General features: G+C 33.7%; 3 protein-coding genes across 3 annotated transcripts; all 3 read right to left on the bottom strand.

Moving 5' to 3' along the window:
• Positions 1–447: 447 nt before the first annotated feature.
• LOC126714211 (DNA repair protein recA homolog 3, mitochondrial) lies at positions 448–6,300 on the bottom strand. Its single transcript, XM_050414248.1, has 8 exons — positions 5,968–6,300; positions 5,549–5,606; positions 4,869–5,086; positions 4,035–4,122; positions 3,517–3,689; positions 3,050–3,196; positions 2,109–2,243; positions 448–1,421 (listed from the first exon to the last, which is right to left on the bottom strand). The coding sequence occupies exons 1-8, from the start codon at positions 6,022–6,024 to the stop codon at positions 1,035–1,037; spliced, it is 1,263 nt and encodes a 420-aa protein (XP_050270205.1). The 5' UTR covers positions 6,025–6,300; the 3' UTR covers positions 448–1,034.
• Positions 6,301–10,356: 4,056 nt separating this feature from the next.
• On the bottom strand, positions 10,357–14,408 carry LOC126714210 (nucleosome assembly protein 1;2). Its single transcript, XM_050414247.1, has 12 exons — positions 14,178–14,408; positions 14,021–14,064; positions 13,748–13,843; positions 12,847–12,939; positions 12,247–12,334; positions 12,104–12,165; positions 11,833–12,017; positions 11,547–11,724; positions 11,411–11,454; positions 11,056–11,263; positions 10,927–10,944; positions 10,357–10,726 (listed from the first exon to the last, which is right to left on the bottom strand). The coding sequence occupies exons 1-12, from the start codon at positions 14,221–14,223 to the stop codon at positions 10,658–10,660; spliced, it is 1,131 nt and encodes a 376-aa protein (XP_050270204.1). The 5' UTR covers positions 14,224–14,408; the 3' UTR covers positions 10,357–10,657.
• A 4,788-nt stretch (positions 14,409–19,196) lies between these two features.
• LOC126714209 (30S ribosomal protein S16-2, chloroplastic/mitochondrial) lies at positions 19,197–23,542 on the bottom strand. The gene is made up of 3 exons (XM_050414246.1): positions 23,340–23,542; positions 22,546–22,591; positions 19,197–19,744 (listed from the first exon to the last, which is right to left on the bottom strand). Exons 1-3 carry the CDS (start codon positions 23,470–23,472, stop codon positions 19,549–19,551), a joined length of 375 nt encoding a protein of 124 aa, XP_050270203.1. The 5' UTR covers positions 23,473–23,542; the 3' UTR covers positions 19,197–19,548.
• Between the last annotated feature and the right edge of the window lie 347 nt (positions 23,543–23,889).

Below are 23,889 nucleotides of genomic sequence, written 5' to 3'. Positions count from 1 at the left end.
TTCATTCCTCCTACAATTGGGAAGAATCGGAAGGAATTAAATTAGGTTTAATGAAATTTTCACCAAAAGCTGTTAAAATATCCTATACCACTTATTTAAAATTGTCGGCATAATAGTAAATTTGTTATAAAATAATCATGTTCCATTCCTTCTAATGTTATTTCCAAAAACAATTACTTATATTTCATAATTTTATTTTAAAACATCCAAACAAGATTATTTAATTCTATTTCATTCATTTCTTTTCCTTTGTATTACTTAAATACATTCTATAACATCCATACAAGATTATTTAATTTTATTTCATTAATTTCTTTTCCTTTTTATTACTTAAGTACATTCTATTTCATTCAATTGAAATCTTCTCAAAAATTTCATTCAATTGAAATGAAGGTACATTTAGATATATTAGGATATATCGGTTACAGCCTACCGAAACTTAAGAAGTCGGAATAAAAATCAACAAAGCGTGCGTGGCCATAATGGAAATTGGAAGAAAGAAATATAGGGTAAACGCCCAATGCATGGTCCAATTAGTACATAGTAGCTTCAGCCCACCACTCATCCAAACGAACGCTACAAATAGGATGGAATAAGATAGCATTATGGCGTTTTCAATTTCCACTACTAACAACAACCCCTGCGAAACAATACACTGCTAAGACGTAATACACCTTGTTACAAAATGTGGCTACAGAACTGGTACTCAGTTGGGACAATGGCCCTCCTTCAAAGTTGCTCCTGAATCAACAAAACTTTCTCATGGATACATAACCCATAAAATTATAAACAAAATTAATTTACAAGACCATCAATTTGGAAACCTTTTTAACATTTGACCATAAGAAACAGTAGCAACTAGCAAGGGACTCTGAACCAAGAGCCATCCCAATATGTGAACCAAGCTGTGCCCCCAAACGATGACCATACTACCAATTGATCAGAAGGCAATCCCATATCACAGGGAATGATGAACCCTGGCAGGGGAAAAAGCTGGGAAAACCTCCAACTGTGCTTTGAGGTCAATTGGCCACTTAGGCTTCAACAGCAGTGACTCCTTCCTCATCGGTAGAATCAGGTGAAACAACTTCTTCTGTAAGATTTCCATCCACAGTCTCTGTTTCTGGTTCCTTTTGTGTCTCAGCACGAAGTAGCTTCTCCTTGAGCTTTACTGTAAGTTCTTCTCTTACACTTTCATTCTCAGCCAAAAACTTCTTCAACACATCCTTGCCATGGAATTTCTGATCATTATAATAGTAAAATGCACCAGCCTTTGAGAGAAATTTATGTTTAACTGCTAAGTCTATGATCTCTGTTTCCCGGCTTATACCCTTTCCAAACTCAAGCTCAAATTGGGCAGTTTTAAATGGAGGAGCAAGCTTGTTCTTCACAATCTTCACAAGAACTTGACTTCCTACAGTCTGCAAAACAAGACAATGACATTAGGATGCATTGACGAGAAGAAAATATACAAAAACAAAACCAATTCTTTTTTTTTTTGATAAATCACAAAACCAATTCTAATCAAGGACTCTGGTTCAAAGAGTCCTTAGGCTCCCCCCATGTGTCCCTTCAACAAGGATTTAAGGATAAAGATCTACCCAAAAAAAAAGGGTCCCTTCACATAATAGTAAGAACATTACCAGACAAGATATTGAAACTATATAAGTCATACTTAACAGCATCAAAGCTTCCGGCATTGTTTCTCACCAAGAAAACAAGCTTTTGGAATTGCCAATCTCAAAACAGTCCAAATTTGTTATAATACTGGCTTGGGACAAAAAGGTCCAAAGCCAAGAACATTTTAAGGACTCAGCATTCAATTATTCAGTAAACTACCCACACAGTGATCCTCTTATTAGCAACATTAAGCAATCCACTGATCCCCCTTTCAATTGCTTCAATTTACCACTGTTTATACATTCCCGTGATTGCTTAATTAAGGAAGAGAGTTGACTGCATGTTTAAGTTAGTGTGGTCCATTTAAAGCCAAGAAAATCTTATGGGACTACAGATGCAAATAGGATACACATGACATATTGTAATGCCCTCTTCAGATACACAACATTCATAATCATAAGTGAAAAGAGTAGGTGGAAATATTATACCTCTTCACCCTTCTTGACAAATCCTGTTCTCCTAATATTAATGCGCACTGAAGCATAAAATTTCAAGGCATTACCACCACATGTAACTTCAGTGGGCCCACCAAATCCTCCAAAAGTAGAAAGCTTCGATCTTACCTAGAAGATACATCTAATCAACTTAGGGAGGTATCATCATCAAGCAGACAGCAACATATTTCAATGAGGTATCACGACAACCAATAACAAAGGGATGGAGGTCAGTTGTGGGTTCAAGACCCACTAGGAGCATGTGCTACCAAAAAAAAAAAAACATACTGGGACAATCAAACCATTATTAAGAGGATACATTGTAACATTACACAAACATCAGTTAAAAAACAAGTATCACAGCAGCATCTAATATCCAATAGCTCAAATTGATTCACATCATACCAACTATTAACAATGTCATCCCAGTTAAACATTTTATCTTCTTTGAGAAGTAATTACCTTAGTCAAACCGTAAACACAATGCAATTAATGTGGTAGGCATCATACAAATTCCATAGCACTTCAATTAATGAAAAGCCCTAAATATCAGGCAGAATACTATAATCTTTAAGTTGGGAATGTAGGGGGAAGGGAGAAATCAAATGCTAGCTTTTAGGAAATGCAACGAATAGCTACATATTATTTTGAGAGCAAAAACAAAACAAAACAAAACAAAAGGTAATGCATGCTTTTTAGAAAGAAATGCAAAGAATAGTTACATATCTATTTTGAAAGCAACAGCAATACAAAAAGTATAAGAAAATTGGGCCTAACTGAGCACTGAGCAGGTCCAAGGCCAGCCCTAGCTCAACCCAGCAGCTGACACCTCAGACTATGCTCAGCCCAAGTATAATCAAACCCATGCCTTTCATTTCAAACCCACCTCATTATAATTATACAACAGCCTGCAATAGTACAATCAAATTTAATACCTGATTTATAAATATCAATATAGTCTGTGATAGTGATAAAGAGTGGCTCAACTTGCGAAGTGCCTGGCTCATCAATCTAGCCTGCATTGCCATGTGAGCGTCACCCATCTCACCATCAAGTTCCCCTTTGGGAACAAGGGCTGCTACCTGACATTAGAAATTCAGCTATTATTGTCACAGCAGAACATTAAATACTGCACAAGAACTTAAATATGAAAAAATTATTCAAATCAGTAACCCATCATGTGCATGTTTATGCCACGTTGCTATGCAAAGAAAACGGCAAGAAAATTCTTCCAGAAAAGCCTAATGAGACAATAAGGGTATCTGAAAAGAAGCACCTAAGGAGTGGGGAAAAATAATATCGCAAAAAGATTTTGAAAGAAACAAATGTGTTCCAGCAGCAACCAACAATGATCTTGAATACCAAGCAAAAAGAGCATGAACAAATTGAGCACCTTACTTACACTATCAACAACAATAACATCAACTGAACCACTTCGGATTAGGGTGTCCACAAGACTGAGAGCTTGTTCACCACAATCTGGTTGCGAGAGAAGTAGTTTCTCAGTTTTTACCCCAATAGCCTCAGCCAGTGCAGGATCCAGGGCATGTTCCGCATCAACAAACACACAGTAACCTACAAAGAAATGGCATGAAAACAACTTAATTTCCTTGAAGAAGCTATGGACAAATTATTTGAAAAGGATACAGTCATTAAAAGTTCACCAATATCTGCACATGGTCAAAATTGATTCTTCATTATCAAGGTTACAAACACAAACCCAGAATAATTTAAGTGACACAAGGTATGCATAAAATCTTTCATTTTTGTTTAACCCCTTTATACATCAAATCGATGATTTAATAGTGCAAGCTATGCCTTCTACTGCAGAGGCATTGTATAGTATAAGATGTTCCATAACCATTTTTCCCAGTTATTATGAAGTTAGAAAGAATAACTACAAAAGCATAAAAGTATAACCTCCTTGCTTTTGTGCTTCAGCAATTACATGTAGAGCAAGAGTGGTTTTCCCAGAAGCCTCTGGACCATAAATCTCCACAACACGACCCTACAGACATCCCAACAAAGGCATTTTATGATCAGCAGAAACATATCACATGAAATAAAAGGTATGTTCTCTGTATACTTCCCTCATACTCACAAAAACATACATGTACATTCATAGACATATATACATTATACATATAAATATATATATATATATGTAAATAAACATACATCCATATATGTGTGTGCACAAGTACAATACATAAAACAGCATTTTCTTGAACAAAAGAGGCTTCTGGGTTAGGTAACTGACAGGACAATGTAACAATTGTAGATAATGAGAGAATAAGAACAATCATTGCCATACAGAAGCTACAAGGGGAAGAGGCTGAAAACAAAATAGGAAGCAAAACATTAAATACTGCACAACAACATACCAATCCTTATTGATTTGAACCTTGTTTAAGCGGTCTCAGGCTTGGGGTTTTACTCATTGTACTTCCATTTTTGAGTTTCACACTTCTCTTGAATTTTATGTTTGATTCGTTGTAATTTTAATACTTTGTGTTCATCACTGTGAACATGAACTAATTCTCTTTTTCAATAAACCTTTTATACTAATCAAAAAACAAGGGTAAAGGGTTGAAAACAACAAAGGGGGAAAAAAAAAAAAAAAAAAAAAAAAACCCACCCAAAACCTTTTGTGTTTTTTTAGCCATCAACAGTGTAATTAATTTACATTTCAAAAAGAAAATTTCATTAAACAGAAGAAGTCAAAGTCCATAAATTTCAGAACAGAACTGATACCTTAGGAAGTCCACTAGTTCCCAGAGCCATATCCAGAGCAAAAGAACCTGTGGACACCACCGGGACATGCCTTGCATTGACGGATGGACCAAGCCACATAATAGATTCCTTTCCAAATGAGGATGTAATCTGATCCAGGGCTTGTTGTAGAGCCAAATCTTTCTTGGACATGCTATCATCACTGGACTCACTTCCATCCGACTTAGACTTCCTTTTACCTTCAGGGAGATAGATATTGAAATTATTAATGATCCAATAATTAACACATGTCACAAAGGGGAAAATGCTCATTTCTAGAATACAATCTTCACTCAGATTTGACAATAACAGACAGTATAGAAATTATTTTTACAGTGTATATGTAACCATACCCCCAGGATAAATTACAATTCACAATGTTCATCATCATGCAGCATAGTAAGTAAAACCCAGTGTTCTCATTTTATGTATGGAACCTAAAACACTAATAACCACATAGATGGCAACAAGAAAGTTTTGGTCCCTAGTTGTGTCAATCCCTCCCTCATAATTTATACTGCACATCAACCATAGCATAGTTCCTAATAAAATGTCCAGACATGGAAATAAAATTACACGACAACACCAACAACAACAACAACACCAGAAAATTCTATAAATCTCAATCTACATTTTTGTCGAGACCAAGGTAGTTTCAGCACCTTTAGTCGAAAATTCGCAGAACTGAGCAGATGTCCCTAATATCCCTCTCCTCAAGCCCTGCAAACAACAGGATCAATAATAAATAAACAGCAAAAACTAATGCACAAAACCCCCGATATTATAGAAAATGCGACAATGAGAGACAAACAATTCTATTAAAACCCTGACCAAATATTCCAACAACAACTATGCCTCAGTCCTAAAATTTTAAGGTCGCATATGAATCCTCAACAGACTAATAAGGGTCGGCCACATGTATTCTTTTCGTCATTCTATTTTATCTTAAGTATCATGTTTCCTACTCTTTCTCAGTGACCAAACAGAGAGTAAGTAACAGAGGCACCAAATAACAAAAATAAAAACAAAAATAAATAAAGGGGTGTGAGAAAATAGTAGAGAAATGTGTGGAGAGAGTAACCTCTGGTGAGAAGAGAGAGCGTTTTAGAATGGAAGCGTTCCGAAGAAGCCTCGCCATAGACTTCCACTCCACTCCACGCCCTAAAGAAATTAACTTCTTCAGAATCGAAACAGAAGGAAACACTTATTAGTTGTGATAACTAAGCATGTCCATGACTGTGCGGGTATTTGAGGGAAAAAGAAGAACAGACAAAGACAGAGTTTGGATCTTTTTTTTTTAGGGTTTTAGGTTTGATTTCCCTCCTTTTTGAACTCAACTCTGCTGGTTAGTGGGGTGGGAGAGTCTGTCGGAGAGAGTTGAAGAGTTTGGGCTGCTTGGGCCTACATCTGTCTATGGTAACTGTTGGAATTTTTTTTTCTTTTTTTTTCTGTATTTGTACTTATTTGTTTTTGGGCTTGGGAACTTGGGGGGGATTACTTGAAAATGAAAATCCCGGGCTTGACTAAAGTAGATGTCGGGTCGGTCACTTTAAATTGGTTAGAAAACAAGTTGGGTCAGTTGAGTTGCAAGTCAGGTCGGGTTAACCCGTATTTTTCATATGAATTTTTTTTTTTTTAAGAAAACATGTATTTTCCATTTGAAAAGTCACACTGCAAATTACTTGATGTAAAATACATTATTTTGAATTCCCCACTCGTATCAAGAATAAGCTCAACTAAACAATTAATTCTTGTTCAATAATTTTAAAATTATACAAATCCCAACATTATTAACTAAAACAAAATAGCACAAAAGATAACTAAAACAAATACACAAGTTTCACTTCTACACAATATCAACATCCCAAAATATAAAACAAAATTACAAATGTCTTATTGGATATCTAATTTGACAAAGAATAAAAAACATATAAGAAATTTATAATCTTGAAAACTAATTTTATAATCTATTATCAATTGTGGTTGACACTCTCTTTCAATTTGAGAATATAAATTAAATTTTAATTGTTTACCTATTTATGCATGGTCTTTTTTATGAATATCATGTCATTGTTAAGCAACACATATTCTATAAAATATCATAATTTATTTTGAAAAGCCATTTATTTTGGACATAAATTGTTTAAAAATAGGCCTAAGTACTCCTAATTTATGCTAATTTCATTGATACTTTGGCTTCACTCCTTTTCACACTTATAAATGTTTCTCATACATGTCTATAATTTTAAATATATATTTTTAACTCTATTGTAACAAAATTATCTTGGCATATACTTTTTTATTTGATATTTTAAAATCTTTACTCATTACAGAATGCCTCAACCATTCATCTTTCAATTCATTTGCATGCAATTATGTAAAGTTCTCAATTATTTCCTTAAAGCTCAGAACAAACAATTACATCAATATTGTCTTAATTTTATTTTTTTTCCCAAAAAAAATATATAAAAAATGATTCAGGTCAAGAGTCGGGTAGAGTTGACCTGACCCTCGGATCAGGTCACGGGTCAACCCATTTTTGCTTCGGGTCAAAATTCGGGCTCGAGTCAGATATTTTTTGGGTCGGGTTAGGAAATTCTGACTCATTTTGCCATGTCTAACTAAAAGGCCTTGCTCAATCATCTTTCTACATATTTAGTATTTCGGCTTAATGATAAAAAAATAATTATTAAAGAGCATAATATATTTTTAATTTTATAGCTTATAAATAAAAACTATGATTAGAACACTCATATTTAAATTGATGCACTGTTAATATCACTTTTAAGTTTCTAAAAAAAAAAAAATAATAATAATAATACCACTTTTATCATGTGGCAATCACAATAAATTATGTCAGCAACTAGAAATATTGTGAAAAAACTTGTCACTAGACTTAGGTTATGGTTAATTTAGGTAATGATGTCAAAGAGTAATGTTAGAGATACTACACTTTTTACTACTTTTTTTTTTCTTTGAGATAATATAGACAGAAGATATAGGAAATGAGAAAGGAGGGAGTGGGAAGACAAGAGTTACAATACTAACACTTACAAAAAGGGACTAACCTTTGTAAGTACTAGCAAGACTTATAAACCAAAGACTCACTAACTAACTAACCAATGTGATACTTTAGACTACTCATCTTTTTTTTTTTTAACTACATGAAGCTTATAAACGGATTTGTCATTAATCACAAAAATACATTTTAAACATTAATTTATTAGGTGGTTTAAGTCCACTAATCACATATGATGATGCCAAATATCATAAGTCGAATTCCTCATCTAACATGATGGAAGACCAATTGTGTCCTGCAGCAAAACTGAGTACTAGAGAGTAATGAAGCAAATAGCATGGCAATGGATCTAATTTAGGAAGCTATTTATCAGGTTTGAGCTTGGATTGGTAGAATCTACAACTAATAAAGCAAATAGCATGAATATAGATCCGATCCCCAAGTAAGTTCTTTGCTTATTTTAATAAGTTCGGAAATGTAAATTTGGCAGGGAAGAAGAAATAGGAAAAAAAAATTCAGACCTAGCAAAATACTACTAAGTCTCTGTAGTAGTTACGTTACAAATGAAATTAGGAATGCAGACTAAGCAAAAGATTATATAACCCTAATAACATCGAAATTTGGAATGCAGACTAAGCAAAAAAGTATATAACCCTAGTTACAAATGAAATTAGGAATGCACACTAAGCAAAAGATTATATAACCCTAGTAACATGGAATAGTTCATCAAATTGCAACGGGAAAAATGCTCATACACTTCCTAAACTTTCAACTACTGGTCAAAAGACCCCCTCAACATTTTTATTGGTCAATTTACTCCTTAAACTATTCACAACTGCCAAATCAATACTTCAATTAGTCACACGTTAAAATACTAACGAAATAAGCACATGTCACTCACGTGACTTTCAAATACAAACATAAAAAAAACCCAAACTTCCAAAACCCAACGGAAAGAGAAGAAGAGAACCAGGTCCGACAAAGAGAGAGAGAGAATCCACGCCGTTTAGAGCCACTGCCGAGCTTCTCTCTGCTGTCCTAACGGCGCCTTGGTGGTTCTGCCGCACTATTCAATCTAGAAACCACCGCACAACCGCAATGCCACCACTATGACCAAAACCCATCAAGAACCTAAAAAAAAATTAAAAAATAAATAAAAAGTTAGAAATATGAACAAAACCCAGATCAGAAAAACTAGAAAAAAGAGTAGAAATATGAGCAACCCAAATCGAAACCAATAGATTGAGAACAACTAGCAAAAACCTAGCCCGAAATGCAGAGAAAGGCCGAAACCCATGCCCGAAATACAAACAAAGCCCGAAACCCAGCCTAAAATCCATGCCAAAACACAAACACAAATGCCGAAACCCATATCGAAATACAAACACAGCCCGAAATTCACTCTGAAACATAAACGCCGAAACCCATACCAAAACAGAAACACAAACGCTGAAATGGGTCAACAATGGAGGCTTAGGGCTTGGGTCAGTGACAAATTGAGGAAGAAAGATGGTTGGAGCTTGGCAAGGGAGAGACATACCCAGATTGAACAATGCGGCGGAACCACCAAGGCGCCGCCGGGACAAGGCCGATGAGACGACGGAGAGAAGCTCGACAATGGCTCTGAACTGCGTGGATTCTCTCTCTCTCTGCCAGACCTGGTTCTCTTCTCCACTTTCCGTTGGGTTTTGGACATTTGGGTTTTTTTATGTTTGTATTTGAAAGTCACATGAATGACATGTGCTTATTCCGTTAGTGTTTTAACGTGTGATTAATTGAAATATTGATTTGGCAGTTGTGAATAGTTTAAGGAGTAAATTGGCCAATAAAAAAGTTGAGGGAGTCTTTTGGCTAGTAGTTGAAAGTTTAGGGGGTGTATGGGCATTTTTCCCAATTACAACCCTCATCAGGCTACAACATTTACTTATAACGTCGTCACTTTCACCGTCAAATTACAACCCTCATCAAGCTACAGGCTACAACATTTACATATAATGTCATCACTTTCACCGTTTCATGCCTTATACCTACTTCACCACTTTTTTTTATTCCCCTTCTAGGTAAAGCTAATGAGAATTTTCCTGTGGGACACGCTGCTCCACTAGGGAGGAAAGTGCCACAGAATGCTCTAGGTTATTACAGGCGTACCTTGTAAACTAATGGCCCGTTTGGATTAAGGGTGGAGGGAGAAGTGTAGGAGAGTAGAATAGAGTTAGCTGAAAGTAAGATAATTTTGGGTCAATTCTACTCTGCTCCCCCTCCCTCCCTCCCTCCCTCTCATGCATGAGAAATACAGGATTGCACCCACAAATAATTTCACCATCATTGAGTTGCTAAGCTAGTCAACCATCCAAAGGTCAATCATCATCGATCACACAACAGTCGCAGAATGTTGACAGTGATGACTGCTCTAATAACAGGATGAACCATTCAAGAGAACACAAGCAATCATAAAAAAAGGGACTGATAAAACATAGATATAGTAGAAGAGTTTCTGGATACATTGACATTCAGATAACCCCAACATGCATCAACAAATCACAGCCCATTTCTCACTATAAAACCAGTCTCTTCAAACCAACATGGAGGAGGAGAAAAAAGACTCAAATCATTCACCATAGAGGGAAAAAAATATGAAAAGTAATAAGAACCATCCAAAACTGCCCAACAATCCCTTCTCAATCAACATTGCAGTGACCCCAGGACAACTCTCATGCATTTAACATCTCCTGCTACAACAATCTCTACTATTTTACTGTTGCTTGCATTCTGGAGGCCGCTCACCCGTCTGACCATCTGCAGCTTGTGTTCTTCCACTCTTCTACAGATTATAACACCACAAGTGATCAGGACATTCCAAATAAATTAAAAACAATTAACTAGAGAAATGAATGATAAGATCATTTTGGATAAGGTATATTCTTTTCTGAGGGAAAAAGAAAGGACAGATGAAAAAAAGGGGGCCAGGGGGAGAGGTAATCTGTAATGGAAATGAAGGAAACAGGAAAAGAGGTAACACACCTTGTGTCCGGCTGATGACTGCAGCAACATCCCAAAACAATATGACAAATAATGATTAGCATCAGTTTTAAAAACAAAATAATAAATAATAAATAAAATAAAATCTGGCAACATCAATAGAATACCCACCTTCTTTTTAGGCTTGGATTCCTCTTCATCTTCTTCATCGTCGTCGTCATCTTCTTCTTCTTCATCATCCTCCTCTTCATCATCATCCTCCTCTTCAACATCATCTTCTTCATCATCATCCTCTATGTCTCCAAACTCGTCTTCCTGAATAGCCTCCCCGGTAAACCATGACACAGCATGGGGGATGATCTTATCTCTAATAGTTGACCTACACAGCATTATCATGAAATTACAACATGCTTCATCATGCTACTAGGAATCAGGGTTTTAGTTCAATAGTATAGACAAAGAGCTTTAACAGAATTGTAACTTAATAAATCTGCCCATTGACAACAGAAAATGTATACATGCTCACCCAATATCATAATCTTGTTCCATTTGATTTTGGAGCTCCTCAGCCTGCAAGAGGATTAAAAATAAAGTAAAACACATAATATGCAGTCAATAATCATCAATTATTTCTCAAAAAACTGTTGTGATCTAGGTCATACAGCATCTTCATCGATATCTTCATCATCCTCAGGGACTTGAGGTGGATTGAAAAAGTTGAAGAAGCTTTCACAACTTTCAGTTTTAGTAATTGGCTTGGCATTCTTTGATCCCTTCTTAGGCTTCTTCTTAAGAAGCTTCTGTGTCAAGCATTTTCCTGGATACCATTCAATTTCAGTCCTGCAAGGCACCAAGTACTAATCAAATACTGTGTACAAGCCAATCAGATGATATACCTATAAAATGAGAGGAATTTGCAGGTGATAGGAAGGTAGTATCCAAAGTTACCCAATTGCTTTCTCTAGAATAGGTTCATCTTCATCAATCATGTGATATGTCTTTGTCAAGACAGCGTTCTTGAAATAAGTATTGGTCTCAAAGAAGAACTCAAGCTTGAACCCCTTTGGATTATCTATCCTAGTCCACTTAATATCTTTGAGATGTTTCAGAGCTCCTTCATCACGCTCAGAAATCTGATTGCATAGGAAAAAAGAACAAAATGTGACATACACTCTTATAGAGGCACCAAGTATACAAAATTATTATATACAAGACTAACCTCATCAGCTAGCACCTCATTATTTTTCATTGCAGTCAGCCAGAACTCGGGCACTCCTTTCTCTGCATGAAAACATTACTTCAATATCAAGCTACAAATGAATTCCACCAAATAGAATTCTCGGGTACTACAAATAAAGGTACCTTCAGCAGCTTTATCTTCTTCTTCTTCCGTTTTTGCTTCATCTGCAACTCCTTCAGCTTCAACAACACCATTTACAATCTCATAACGCTGCAAGAGTTTAGTACATAAATAAATAGGTAAAGAGATCGACACTAACTAAATAATTTCAAAATAGGTAAAAAGATGCCAGCATTCAAACACAGTAAGCATGGTAAAAGAAAAGCAAGAGGCACCACAATGGCTGGGTTCAATAGCCTGGAGGCATGTAACTTAGGCACCTAACTTTAGGCCTTCGAGGAGTACCACACTAACTAGTAGTGGGATGTGTCTTTAACAAGAAAGCAACAAATTGTAAGTACATAATGCAACACTAAAATATCTTTCAAATACTTTCTTCAATTTTTCACAACACATATACTTATCCCGGAATCAACCTCTCCAAAAATATTAGGGGTAAGGTTGTCTACCATGACCTCTCCCAAACCCCGCAAAAGCGGGAGCTTAGTGCACTAGGTACGACATATACTTAAAAGATGACGGGAGAAGAAAGAACATGCACTATGTATGAGTAACACAGACAGAGCATAATCAACTCTCATCCTTAATGCAGAATATGATACCTTGGTGTATAGTGGTTGATACAACTTTTGATATTTGGCTTCAAGAGCTGCTCTCTCCTCGAAAAATTTTGTCTCTAATTCATCATGTTGGCTCTGTAAATTAATGAAAAGTTTAAATGCTCTGAATTTTATAATAAGAACAAATCAAGAAAATGAAAACGCAATGAAAGTATCTCCCAAAAATTCTATTTTACAATTTACGAAATAACAATAATAAGCAAAATGCAAAGCATGGAGTTAGAAAGCAACAGGTGAAACTCTTTAACGGTATTAAGCACACAAGACTGTTATCTGAAAGAGCAACAAGATCTCCATATAGAGAATCACCGGCATACTTAAGGAGCATTTGGATTAACATTTTGATGGTATCCTATTAACTTATTTGCCTGTGTACAAATTTTTAAAGCACCACTTTTTGTAGGTCTAACTGTACTTTTACCCACTTTCAGCAAATCAGCAAAATGCTGCCAATCTAAATGCACACTTGGCTTAATCAAAGTTGTTTCAAATCAAGTAGGTTGAAACTTAGAAAATGAAAACCAATCTGGACTTAGATTTTTCCTGCGTAGAAAATTACCCTAAATCCAAAGATGGTGTCCAATGATCCTTTTAACATTCTGCACAAGTTTGCAATTTTGTAACAAACTTGCAGCAAGCTCATATCATGCAAATACTAAATATACCCATAACACACAAAGCATAGGATCATCAGACTTCCTTGCTTATATGTATATCTTAAAGTATAAATTGAAGTCCAAAATCAAGCTTAAAGAATGAGTTGCATATACACGACAACTAGATCTTATCGCGCGCCATTTAAAACGATAGTCACATACTTTTCAATAAACAATATAACATTAAAGCACATTGAAAAAAGACATAAACATAGACATAGACGTGCCTGGATCTCTTTGAGAAACTCGACACGTTTCCTGACTTTTGGAGTAAGATTCTCAAGCACATCGGAGTGTTGTCCAGCCAGAGACTGAATCTTATTCTGCACACAAACACCACAATATCAAAACCCTAAACCGCAAAGATATGATTTCCCAAAAAAAGGAAGTTAATACTCTGTTTGGTTGCCAAAACAATCGAATGTTCTTTTCATTCCCCAGTTGTTTTCCTTCGGGTTTTCTCAGCTTCCAAACAGATAAAATGAAGGAATGCTACTAACCTTAAGAGCATTGACGAGGTCTGCTCGATCCTCCAAGTTGAGAGCTTCGCACAAAAAAAAAATCAAAGAAAATAATAACACATTATCACAGATGATTCGAAAAACAATGAGAGAGAGAGAGAGAGGGAGATTAAGGTTTTGGAGAATTCGAAGGTACCGGCGTTGAGATCGGACATGTTGAAGTTGTCCTTGTCGTTGCTCATTGTGAATTTTTTCCTACTTTTTTGCTGAAAAATATGTGAGAGAGAGACGGAGAAGAAGCAAGAAGAAAGAAGAAAGAAGAAGAAGAAGGCTAAAACCCTAGAAAGAGGCGAAGGGGTAATGGCAATCAGACACTGAGAAAGAGGGCTTTTAAAAGGCGGCCCTCCTTAAATCCTCTCCCCAGCCGTTCTTTTCTAAAACCAAACACCTAGGCGCTTTATTACTAGGGGGCACTTTTTTGAGTTTGTTTGTTTGTTTGTTTTTTTTTTTTTTTTTTTTAATTACCTTCCATAAAAAATAAAAAATAAAGGTTACGTTTTTTTTTCTTTTAAGGTTAAAATGTAAAATACATTTTCTAAATTTGATCGAAATTCATTTAAATTCTTTAACTTTACTTTCATTCAATTTGAGCCATTTAAGTTTTAAATTTATTCAATTCAAGTCTTTCCTCAAATTTCATTAAAAATCTATTATTAAAAAAGTATTTTTCTCACATGAAAAAAAAAATCTATAAAATTAATAAAAATATTTTATTCAATGAAGCTTTTTGTCCAATTTCTTTAAAAAAAAATGCATTTAAATTTAAATATGTACTTTGAGAACTCAATTGAATGAAAGTATAGTTAGAGAACTCAATTGAACGAGGGGTATCTCATGCACGTCTGTTTGAGAATTGCTAATTTTTAGTAGCTTATTTACATAATATGAGACAAAAATAATAATAGTTAGTTTATTTCTAAAAACACTCAATGAAATGTCTCAAAATATTTGGGTTGCATTTTTTATATTTGGGTTACATATAACGGATACAAAAGAATAATTCTCGGTATTAAACACGTTAATAAACTAAATATAAGTCTTAGCTAAAAGTCCTTTCTTCAATTTGTATTCACACCTTACTTGATACTATTTTTTTTAGAGGAATACACCTTACTTAGAGGAATACACCTTACTTACCACTGTTTATTTTGGTAATAATATTTTTTAGAAAATGAGACATTTTCCAAAAGGTATTTTCTATAAAATTATCTCATTTTCCTATACTTGGTAGTAACTTTAAATGAGTTGAAAAAAAAAAATCATAACTTCCTTTATTTAGCTTATTGTGAGACAAAATTGTTTTCCAAAAAAAAAAAAATTAGTAGAAAACAATTTCTAAAAATAAGTCATACTTTTTGTTTTAACCAAATATAGTTTTTATTTGACTTTATTTTTTCTAATGTTACAAAATATGAAAAACTATCTCTACACAATGTTTTCAATTGAAACAAACGGAGCCTTAATATATCTCCAAGAGATAGATGTTATGCATTTCAAGGCATATATTGGCAAACTAGTTAGTAATCCGTCAATGCACGAAAATGTTTTAAATTTTAAATTTTATTTTTGTTTGAATATGAAATTTGATAACAATGACAATTATTAATAGTCTTTTATTTATTCATTTATTGTCTAAATATAAATTTTATAAATTATGGTAGTTATTGGTAGGTAATTATAGTAGTCTTTTATTATAATTAAGTAGATATTTTTATGGAAGGTTTAGATATAGAAAATAATTTAAACTCAATTTTTCTTCGAGGTTAATAATTTTTAGAAAATCAATAGTTTTCCAAAAAAAATATTTTCTATAAAGATATCTCATTTTTCTATGTTTAATAGCAACCTTAAATAAATTATAAAATAATCTTCTAACTTCTCTTATTTAGCTTATCGTGAGATAGAGTTTTTTCCAAAAAAACATTAGTGGAAAATAATCTCTAAAAAATAAGTCATACTTTTTTTATATTGACCAAAGATAGTTTTCTTTTAACTTATTTTTTATAATGTCACCGAACATTAGAAAATGCAAAAAACTATCTTCACGCAAGGGTTCTATTGAATCAAACGAAGTGTAAAAATATAATAATAAAATAAGTTATGCAGCAAAATATTATGATTGCAACCAAAAGTTAAACATCTTCAGTTTTATATAGATGATATATTATAGACTTATTATAATCTATAGGGTTTGCATGCTTTCCATTTCAATACAAAATATTGATCGTTCATTTTATGGTAAAAAATCAAATTTTCACAAATTCAACTATATACATAATTGTATGTCATTTAAATATCTTATTATTCAAACTAGTCAGTAACTCATACAATGTATAGGAAAGTTCATCAAAGTATTTTTTTTTTCTCTATTTTAGTTTTTTTTTTCTAAATATTAAATTTGATAATTATGGTAGTTATTAGCATATTTTTATTTATTGTCTAAATATGAAATTTAACAACTATGGTAGTTAATAATAATAATTTATTTTAATTGTGGCAAGATTTTAATGGAGTATTTAAATATAGAATAAATTTTAAACTCTATTAAACAATACATAATGAATAATGACATGTAAAATTGGAAGATTTCTAAACTTATGTAGCAAAAAAAATGAGGTTAATAAAAACTCAAAGTTTGAATTAAAAAAAAAAAAAAAACCTCGTTTTTATTTAGATTATAAATAATAAATGATAATCAATTTTAAATATTGTAACATAAGTACATCTTTAGATTAATTTCATGTTCATTTTTTTTTTCTTTTGTTATGTCAATTTAATTTTTATGTTAACATGTATTACATCTTTAGATTAATAAAAATAGATATCCTATAAAAAAAATTTAAATTTTCACACCGAAATGTTTCATCTTCCATTAAGTTTGTGTTTGGCAAAAATTATTTTTGCCAACTTATTTTTGCTATTATTCATGGATTTCATTGCACTTTTTGATACTATTCATGAGTCACATTGTATTATTTCAGCTAATTTTTATTTTTATCTACAGTATTTTCAACAAAAAGTTTTCAGTTTTAACAAAATAAGCGGATCCCAAACACACCCTAAAAACAAATTTAGATGATCCTCTCATATAACTTTGAGGGCACATTAGGAATGATTTTATTCTCTCAACTCTTTCAAGTCCTTGATTTCTTTCCAAAAAAAAAGAAAGGATTGTTTTCATCAAACACGGTATTGGTTTGAGTTAGTTTGGGTAACATAGAAGTATGATCACAAAGCATTGAATTCAATACACGAAGTGTTTTGGTATGAATTCTAATGTGATGATTGCATTTTCTTCATATGTTTGATGTTATAAATATTTCTTAAACAGTGCTCATAGCGAAGAAATTTATTTAGCCTGGCCAATTCTAGCAAATTGACAGCTATATGTTGCACTTTGTTTTTGTAAACAATCAAAAGCATTCAAATGGGATATCCAATCCATGATTAAGTTTTAAATAGCATCTTTTAATTAAGGAAAAAAAAAATTTTTGTTACATCTTTCATCATTGGCTACCAAATGAAGCCTAAAAGAAAATCTTGTACACACACTGAATCATTGATTCCTTAGCCAGCATCAAACACATGCTTTATTGGTGAGCATTGGCTGTATTCGGGTCCCAAAATAAAGTATCCCTGGGTGGTCTATTATTGATCGTTTTCTGTGGATTTTTGTTAATAATAATATCATAAAGTCATGGACATTAAAAAAGCACATTTAATGTGGGACAAAGTTTTCATATTAAGTTTCTCAAAAAAAAAAAAAAGTTTTTATAATAAGACATTAAAAGAGTACATTTTTTTTTTGATAATTTTATGTGAATTTTTTTAATAATGTCATAATGGCACATACATTTTCAAAAAATATAACGATTAATTAAATCATCTAAGTCACATGATTATCAGTTCTAAACAATAAAAAAAAAAAATCATTTAGTAGATCATGCGACTAAAATTACATATAAATAGTTAACATGTAGTAGCTAAAAAAACTTTCCAAAATTCTGTCCTTTAGTGTGAGTTTGGGATGGTCTATTTTTTTGGTTTTTTATTTATTCAGAATAAACTGAGTAAAAGTAAAGACAAATTTAGAAAATTGGAATCAAAAGAGCACTTATTCCATGTTTTATAAACATGTAAGAGCATTTACACCACATCGTGAAAAAATTCATGTCTATTGTTTTTAGTATAAGAACTTATTTATTTTATTTTATACAATTACTTTTCAAAAACTGTCACATTAAATTATCTATTTTACATTATATTTTATTAAAATATTATTTATTTATAAATTTTTAATTACTCTCTTAAATTTCTTTCCCTTTGTGTATAAGAGTAAAGAAGTATTGAAAAACAAATTTGCATAGTTTGATGTAGGTAATTTTTGGAGTTAGATGTGCAAGATTGTCCACTTATGTTATTATACATTGACTAACGTGAGTATTCTATAATGCATTAAATTCAAGATTGCCAAAGAAAAAAGAGGGTAAAATAACATTTGTTGCCATTTGGCTTTACATATATGCAATAACTTGAACAAGGATCACTTTAGTTCATCACATTTCACCAGTTGAACAAAGAAAAAATAATTTGTGAAACTGCTCCAGATTTGTTCACGCTATATTAAGAGTTTGTGCAGACCACTAGCGGGAATAATACTGCTGACATTTTGTAATCAATTTGGACAAAAGATGTCTGAGGATTGAAGAGGATGATCCATTAATGGTCCCACTTTTTTCCAAGTTTCCACTGCTCACAATACTAATCACAGAAATTAACCAAAAAATATTCAATTATTATTGTCCTCCGGGGATTATCACTATATTGAATTGGTTCTATTCTAATCTATTTCAGGTGGCATTGATTCATCACTTTGCCTGACTAGGTGAAAGGAAGCCCATAATCTAGTTCATCACCAAGTAGTTGAATCATAATTAACCAGACATTTTTACATGTCTTGTTTATATCCTCCCCTCACCCTGGTCATGAAAGTGGTATTATGTGTAATCATTGTATGCAATATCCCTCTCACATTTATAGGGTTCAACCCAACATAAGAGAGATGTATGCAACATGTTACACAAAATAATAAATCCAAGTGGTGTTGGTGGTTTTGGGGAGGGGTTGCTAAAGCATTCCCTAAAAAAAGATTCAATGTTCAGTGCAGCAGCTTGCACAACATTTAGTACAGTCGTTTTCTTTAGGAACTTTTGACACTGTAGCCATTACATAGCACTTAATACCCCTAATGTGGTGTCGTGGAGTTAAAAGTACCAATATCACCACACAACTTGCAGCCTTCCCAGAAAAGATGAGAATTGTTGTCCAAAGTTAAGCAAGAGTGCAAGACCACACTGTCTTTCTGGGGGATGTCCAAGTAGAAACAAAAATTCTTGATACCCGCACCCCCTAAAAAGAGATTAAAGAAACAAAAATAAGATCTTAAAAATTGCAATGAAGAGTTTCATGAGGTACTTGCGTCGTCGTCTTCACTGTCTTCTTCACCCTTAGTCATTGGACTGGTCAGCATTAGCTGGTTTCTCTGGGGTCAAGATGCGACCAGTCATAGGATCAATGGGACGTGTGTCACGTGGTCCACCTTTACGTCCCATTGCCATCATGGGAGGTGGAGGTAGTAAGCCTGCTCGAAAAAGAACGCGCTGCACAGGTTCTGAGGGTTGCGCCCCAACAGAAAGCCAATATCTGCAGACAGTGAGGGTTAAATTAGTAAAAATGAATTAGATACAAGGGATCCTTTTCACATTCAACATAAAAACACCGATAGGAGCAATGACTTGGAAACCTTATGCAAATAGAAAAGTTTTCCCTATTCTCACACTTATAGAAAGTCAACAAAACCACAATGCTACATTATCTATTTTCCTGAGTTTACAAATTCAACCAAGTATAATAAATCCTACAACTCTAAATCATACAAGAATGCAAAGGCACATAAAAAGGTGTTGTTAAACCCTTCAGTGCCGATACAGACTACAGAATATATCAACAATATTCAAAAGAGAGTAGTTTCAACTTTTAAACATCAAAATAAAGCACGTATGGATTACACTTCAAACCAGCCAAGGTTTAACATACAAACAACAATAAAGTAACCTAAAATTGTAGGGTTCAAGCTTCAAACTGCCAAGTCCTCAGCTGGAAGTTTTAAATTTTAGATCTTGTTAAATTAATTAAAACTTTCAAGGCTTTTTTTTTTTTTTTTTTTTTTTAATAAGTAAAGAAAATTTTATTCAAAGTCATAACAAGGAGTCACCCAAGTATACAACAAGGGACCAAAACAGTCAAATACACAAATTACAAGTATCCATCAAATCATAAACCTAATAAATAGAATGACTTCCTATGATAGACATCCAATCTGATAGTGCTTTAACGAAGAAAAGTTTTAAGTCGGCTATTGTCCTTTCAGAATCTTTAAAACATTAGTTGTTTCTCTCCCGCCAAATGCACCACATCAAACAATGAAGGACAACCATCCAAATAACAATATTACCATGATGACCAACTTTTCCTTGCCAATATTCCTAAAACTAAGAGGGTAAGAAGTAAAAAAACTATATTATTTACTAGAAATAGCCATCTTCAACAAACAGTGTTCCACTGAATTTCTAGTTAAAGCCAACAGCCATAGTAACATGACTGATTTTAACCCTATTGATCCTTCATGATCACAATTCAATTATCTTCCTACAATTCAACCCTATTGATCCTTCATGATCTCAATTCAATTATCTTCCTCCACCACTCCTTCACACACACCCTGCTCCCTGTTCGACGACTAGGGTTTCTCTTGAAAGGTTTTTCTCCTCAACCCATTCCTGCATTTGGCTGGGCCCACCAACACATAGCAAAGGTACAATGGTTTTCCCACCCAATTTCCCTACTTTGGTGGCCTCACTGTATGGATCAGGTTTGCCTCCCAAATATGCTGTTACCTTGACCTACTTCTACATTCTACCATTCTCCCTTTGTCTCCTCCCCTCTAACAATGTGTTTGGAAGTTTGGAGGCATAGAAGAGTAGAGAGAATGAGGGGGAAGTAAAGAATAGGGGAGGGGAATGGTTACCTCTTCCAATTGTTTGGATGTTATAAAAGTTAATTAAGGGAGAGCAGAATGGATACCCCTCCCGTTGGATGTTTTAAAAATTAATAAGGGAGAAGAGGGGACGGGAATGGGCATATAAATTGACAATTAAGACCCTTATTTGATCATGTAAAAGAAATAGGTATAAATTAATATCATATGTAATTAATTGACATTTTAATTTTTTTAATATAAGTGGAACCCCTCCTAGGGAGTTAAAAAATGAGGGGTTCAGAGGGTATAAGTTTGGTGTGTAGGAATAGATTCAGGAACTTTGCAATCATCATGTAGTTTTTTTGTTGATTTTCCATTACAATAAATAGTCATTCCTAAGAATATCTATTCTTTAAAATAAGGAATAGTTATTCCTAAGAATATCATCAAATCATGTTATACCAAACTGTGGATTACAGATTCAGTGTTCGTACGAAATAGATGCATAGGAATAGTTATTCCATTACATCTTCCTAAGTAATCATCATTATAATGTACCAGGCATGCCCTAAGAATGTATATTTTCTTTGGCGAATCATTGTTGTATGTGCTATTGTAACGCGGAATTTGTGGATCACCTATTACTTTTTTGTCCGATAGCTCATTCTTTGTGGATGTATATGCTTCGGCTGTTTGAGATCAATTGGGTCATGCCAGGTTCAGTGGTGGACTTATTATTTTGTTGGTATAATTGGCTTGGGAAGCATAGTTCTGATATTTGGAATTTGGTTCCAGGCTTTTATTGTGGACCATTTGGACCGAACGGAATCGGCAGTCTTTTGAGGATGAGGGGAAAACTGTGGTTCAGTTATTAAAGCTTTGCCAACGGACCCTCTTTGATTGGTCTTGTTGTTGGGGTTTCTCAGATTGTTCTACCCTTATGGATTTTCTTTCGTCTATTAGAATAGATTAGGGGCTGCTTCTATCTTTTTGTTACTTTTTTCCTTCGTTCTCTACCGTGAACTCCTTGTATTTTTCTTGCTTTTCTTTTATTAATAATATTCTCTTCTTACTTATCAAAAAAAAAAATGTATATTTTAATAGTATACAAATTTCTCTATTCGTAAGGCCCCAAACTTTGGGGGCTTACAAGGTAGCCACATCCACACGCAAGCATGCAGTATCCCAGTTCTAAAATGAAAAATAAAACTTAAAAGATTAACCTTGACACTATACCCTTCCTTTCAAAATCCATCCTTTGTAGTTCAAAAGTCAGGGTGGGGGGGAGGGGGAGCTAAAAACAATTAATTTTGAATACATTAAAAAGAAAAGAAATGAAATGAAAGTTTCTATTTCTGACCAACAACTAAGCTAATATCTTCAAATGAAACTTTTTTGCTGAGGATTCAAAACATATGAATTGAAAGTAAGAAAAGAAAACACTAAATTGAAGAAAATTACTTACTTCACTCGTTCAAAATTAAGACCCATTCTTTTGCCACCATCTTGGCCTACATAAATTCACACATATAGCAAACAATTAGTAAAAAAACAAATCATCAATCCTCCCTTTGGTTGCCAATGATATGGATTGAAAATAAATAAATAAATAAATACCCAAGTTAATCTTGTCCATTTCTTTTGTCCCTTAATGTAATTGTTTGAAAGATATTCAAGGGTATAAGATTCAACATTATAATTATAATTATTTTCCAACTTAAACAATTTCTTGGCAACCAGACAGTAGTCAATGGGGCAATGATATTTTGCCGGAGTGCTAAGAGCCTTGTAGGTCAATTGGCACCCGCCTGGTGTTTCTAACCAAAATGTCCATAGTTTAAATCCCCCCCCCCCCCCCCCCCCAATTGTTGTAACTATCGAATTATCACAAAAATGATACTACCATAGCCATTTTGTTGTTTCTGCAACCATTGCATGCGTTTAATTAGACATCTAAAGCCCATGGAAGCAACAAAAACAGCTATAGCAATAACCCTACCCACAGAAAAATAAAATTCCGAAACGTCAAATTTTACTCTTTCTCTTTTTTCCTTTCTCACTAAGCCTAACATAAACATTTCGATTCCTTTCGTGTTCCCAAATTTACTCAGCAGCCAAACGCATCAAAAGCCCTATGACTATGAGTATGACATTCCAAAAGGAAATAAGATTTGCAAGAATATTCATTTCCATTGAAAGCATTATAAAGAACAAAAATAGCAATCAAGTAGAAAGTTCACTGAGGGAGAGAGAGAGAACCTGGTAAGGGATTGTAGTAGCCTAAGACTTCGAGATGCTTGCCATCGCGAGGAGATCTACTGTCGGCGGCCATGACCCGGTAAAACGGTTTGTTTTTGCATCCGAACCGAGACAATCGGATCCTCACCACCATTTTCTCTCACCTCTATTTCTCACAATTACCACACAACCCAAGCTTTTTTCTTTTCCCCTGAAGATAACCACCATTTATATTTTACGCTAGGGTTCTGGGTTTTACCTTTTTTTTTTTTCTCTTTTTTTTGGCTGTTAGTGTTAATAAATTTAAGGCTAAATCCTAAGGCCAGTTTATTTTCAGTTTTTTTTTTTTTTTTTTTTTTTTTTTTTTTTTTAAATATGTGTGGGTGAAAAAGTTTGTGAAAATACTGTGTAATATTGTTTAAAAACTGAAAATATGTGTTTAAAATTATATACCAAACAAAAATAACCTTAAATAATAACTCCTCTGATGCATATCCTTAATGCAATAGTCATTCTACAAGTATAAGTGCTTGTGGGATGTGAGGAGTAATGCTTGGAGTTCAACTTTCTA

The sequence above is a fragment of the Quercus robur genome, chromosome 2 (assembly GCF_932294415.1).
Source record: "Quercus robur chromosome 2, dhQueRobu3.1, whole genome shotgun sequence".
Lineage (NCBI taxonomy): Eukaryota > Viridiplantae > Streptophyta > Magnoliopsida > Fagales > Fagaceae > Quercus > Quercus robur.
This window is presented reverse-complemented; position numbering and strand designations above follow the sequence as displayed.

What these genes read in the sequence shown, in the direction of transcription:
- LOC126714211 (XM_050414248.1), bottom strand. Translation starts at nt 6,024, where the DNA reads ATGGCGAGGCTTCTTCGGAACGCTTCCATTCTAAAACGCTCTCTCTTC. An exon ending in GCTCTCTCTTCTCACCAGAG is followed by an intron (nt 5,607 to 5,967) that starts GTTACTCTCTCC and finishes TGTTGTTTGCAG; the next exon opens with GGCTTGAGGAGAGGGATATT. An exon ending in GAACTAGTGGACTTCCTAAG is followed by an intron (nt 4,123 to 4,868) that starts GTATCAGTTCTG and finishes GGATGTCTGTAG; the next exon opens with GGTCGTGTTGTGGAGATTTA.
- LOC126714210 (XM_050414247.1), bottom strand. Translation starts at nt 14,223, where the DNA reads ATGAGCAACGACAAGGACAACTTCAACATGTCCGATCTCAACGCCG. An exon ending in ATGAGGTGCTAGCTGATGAG is followed by an intron (nt 12,018 to 12,103) that starts GTTAGTCTTGTA and finishes CTATGCAATCAG; the next exon opens with ATTTCTGAGCGTGATGAAGG. An exon ending in ATTCTAGAGAAAGCAATTGG is followed by an intron (nt 11,725 to 11,832) that starts GTAACTTTGGAT and finishes GGTGCCTTGCAG; the next exon opens with GACTGAAATTGAATGGTATC.
- LOC126714209 (XM_050414246.1), bottom strand. Translation starts at nt 23,472, where the DNA reads ATGGTGGTGAGGATCCGATTGTCTCGGTTCGGATGCAAAAACAAACCG. An exon ending in CTACTACAATCCCTTACCAG is followed by an intron (nt 22,592 to 23,339) that starts GTTCTCTCTCTC and finishes GAATTTATGTAG; the next exon opens with GCCAAGATGGTGGCAAAAGA. An exon ending in CTTAATTTTGAACGAGTGAA is followed by an intron (nt 19,745 to 22,545) that starts GTAAGTAATTTT and finishes CACTGTCTGCAG; the next exon opens with ATATTGGCTTTCTGTTGGGG.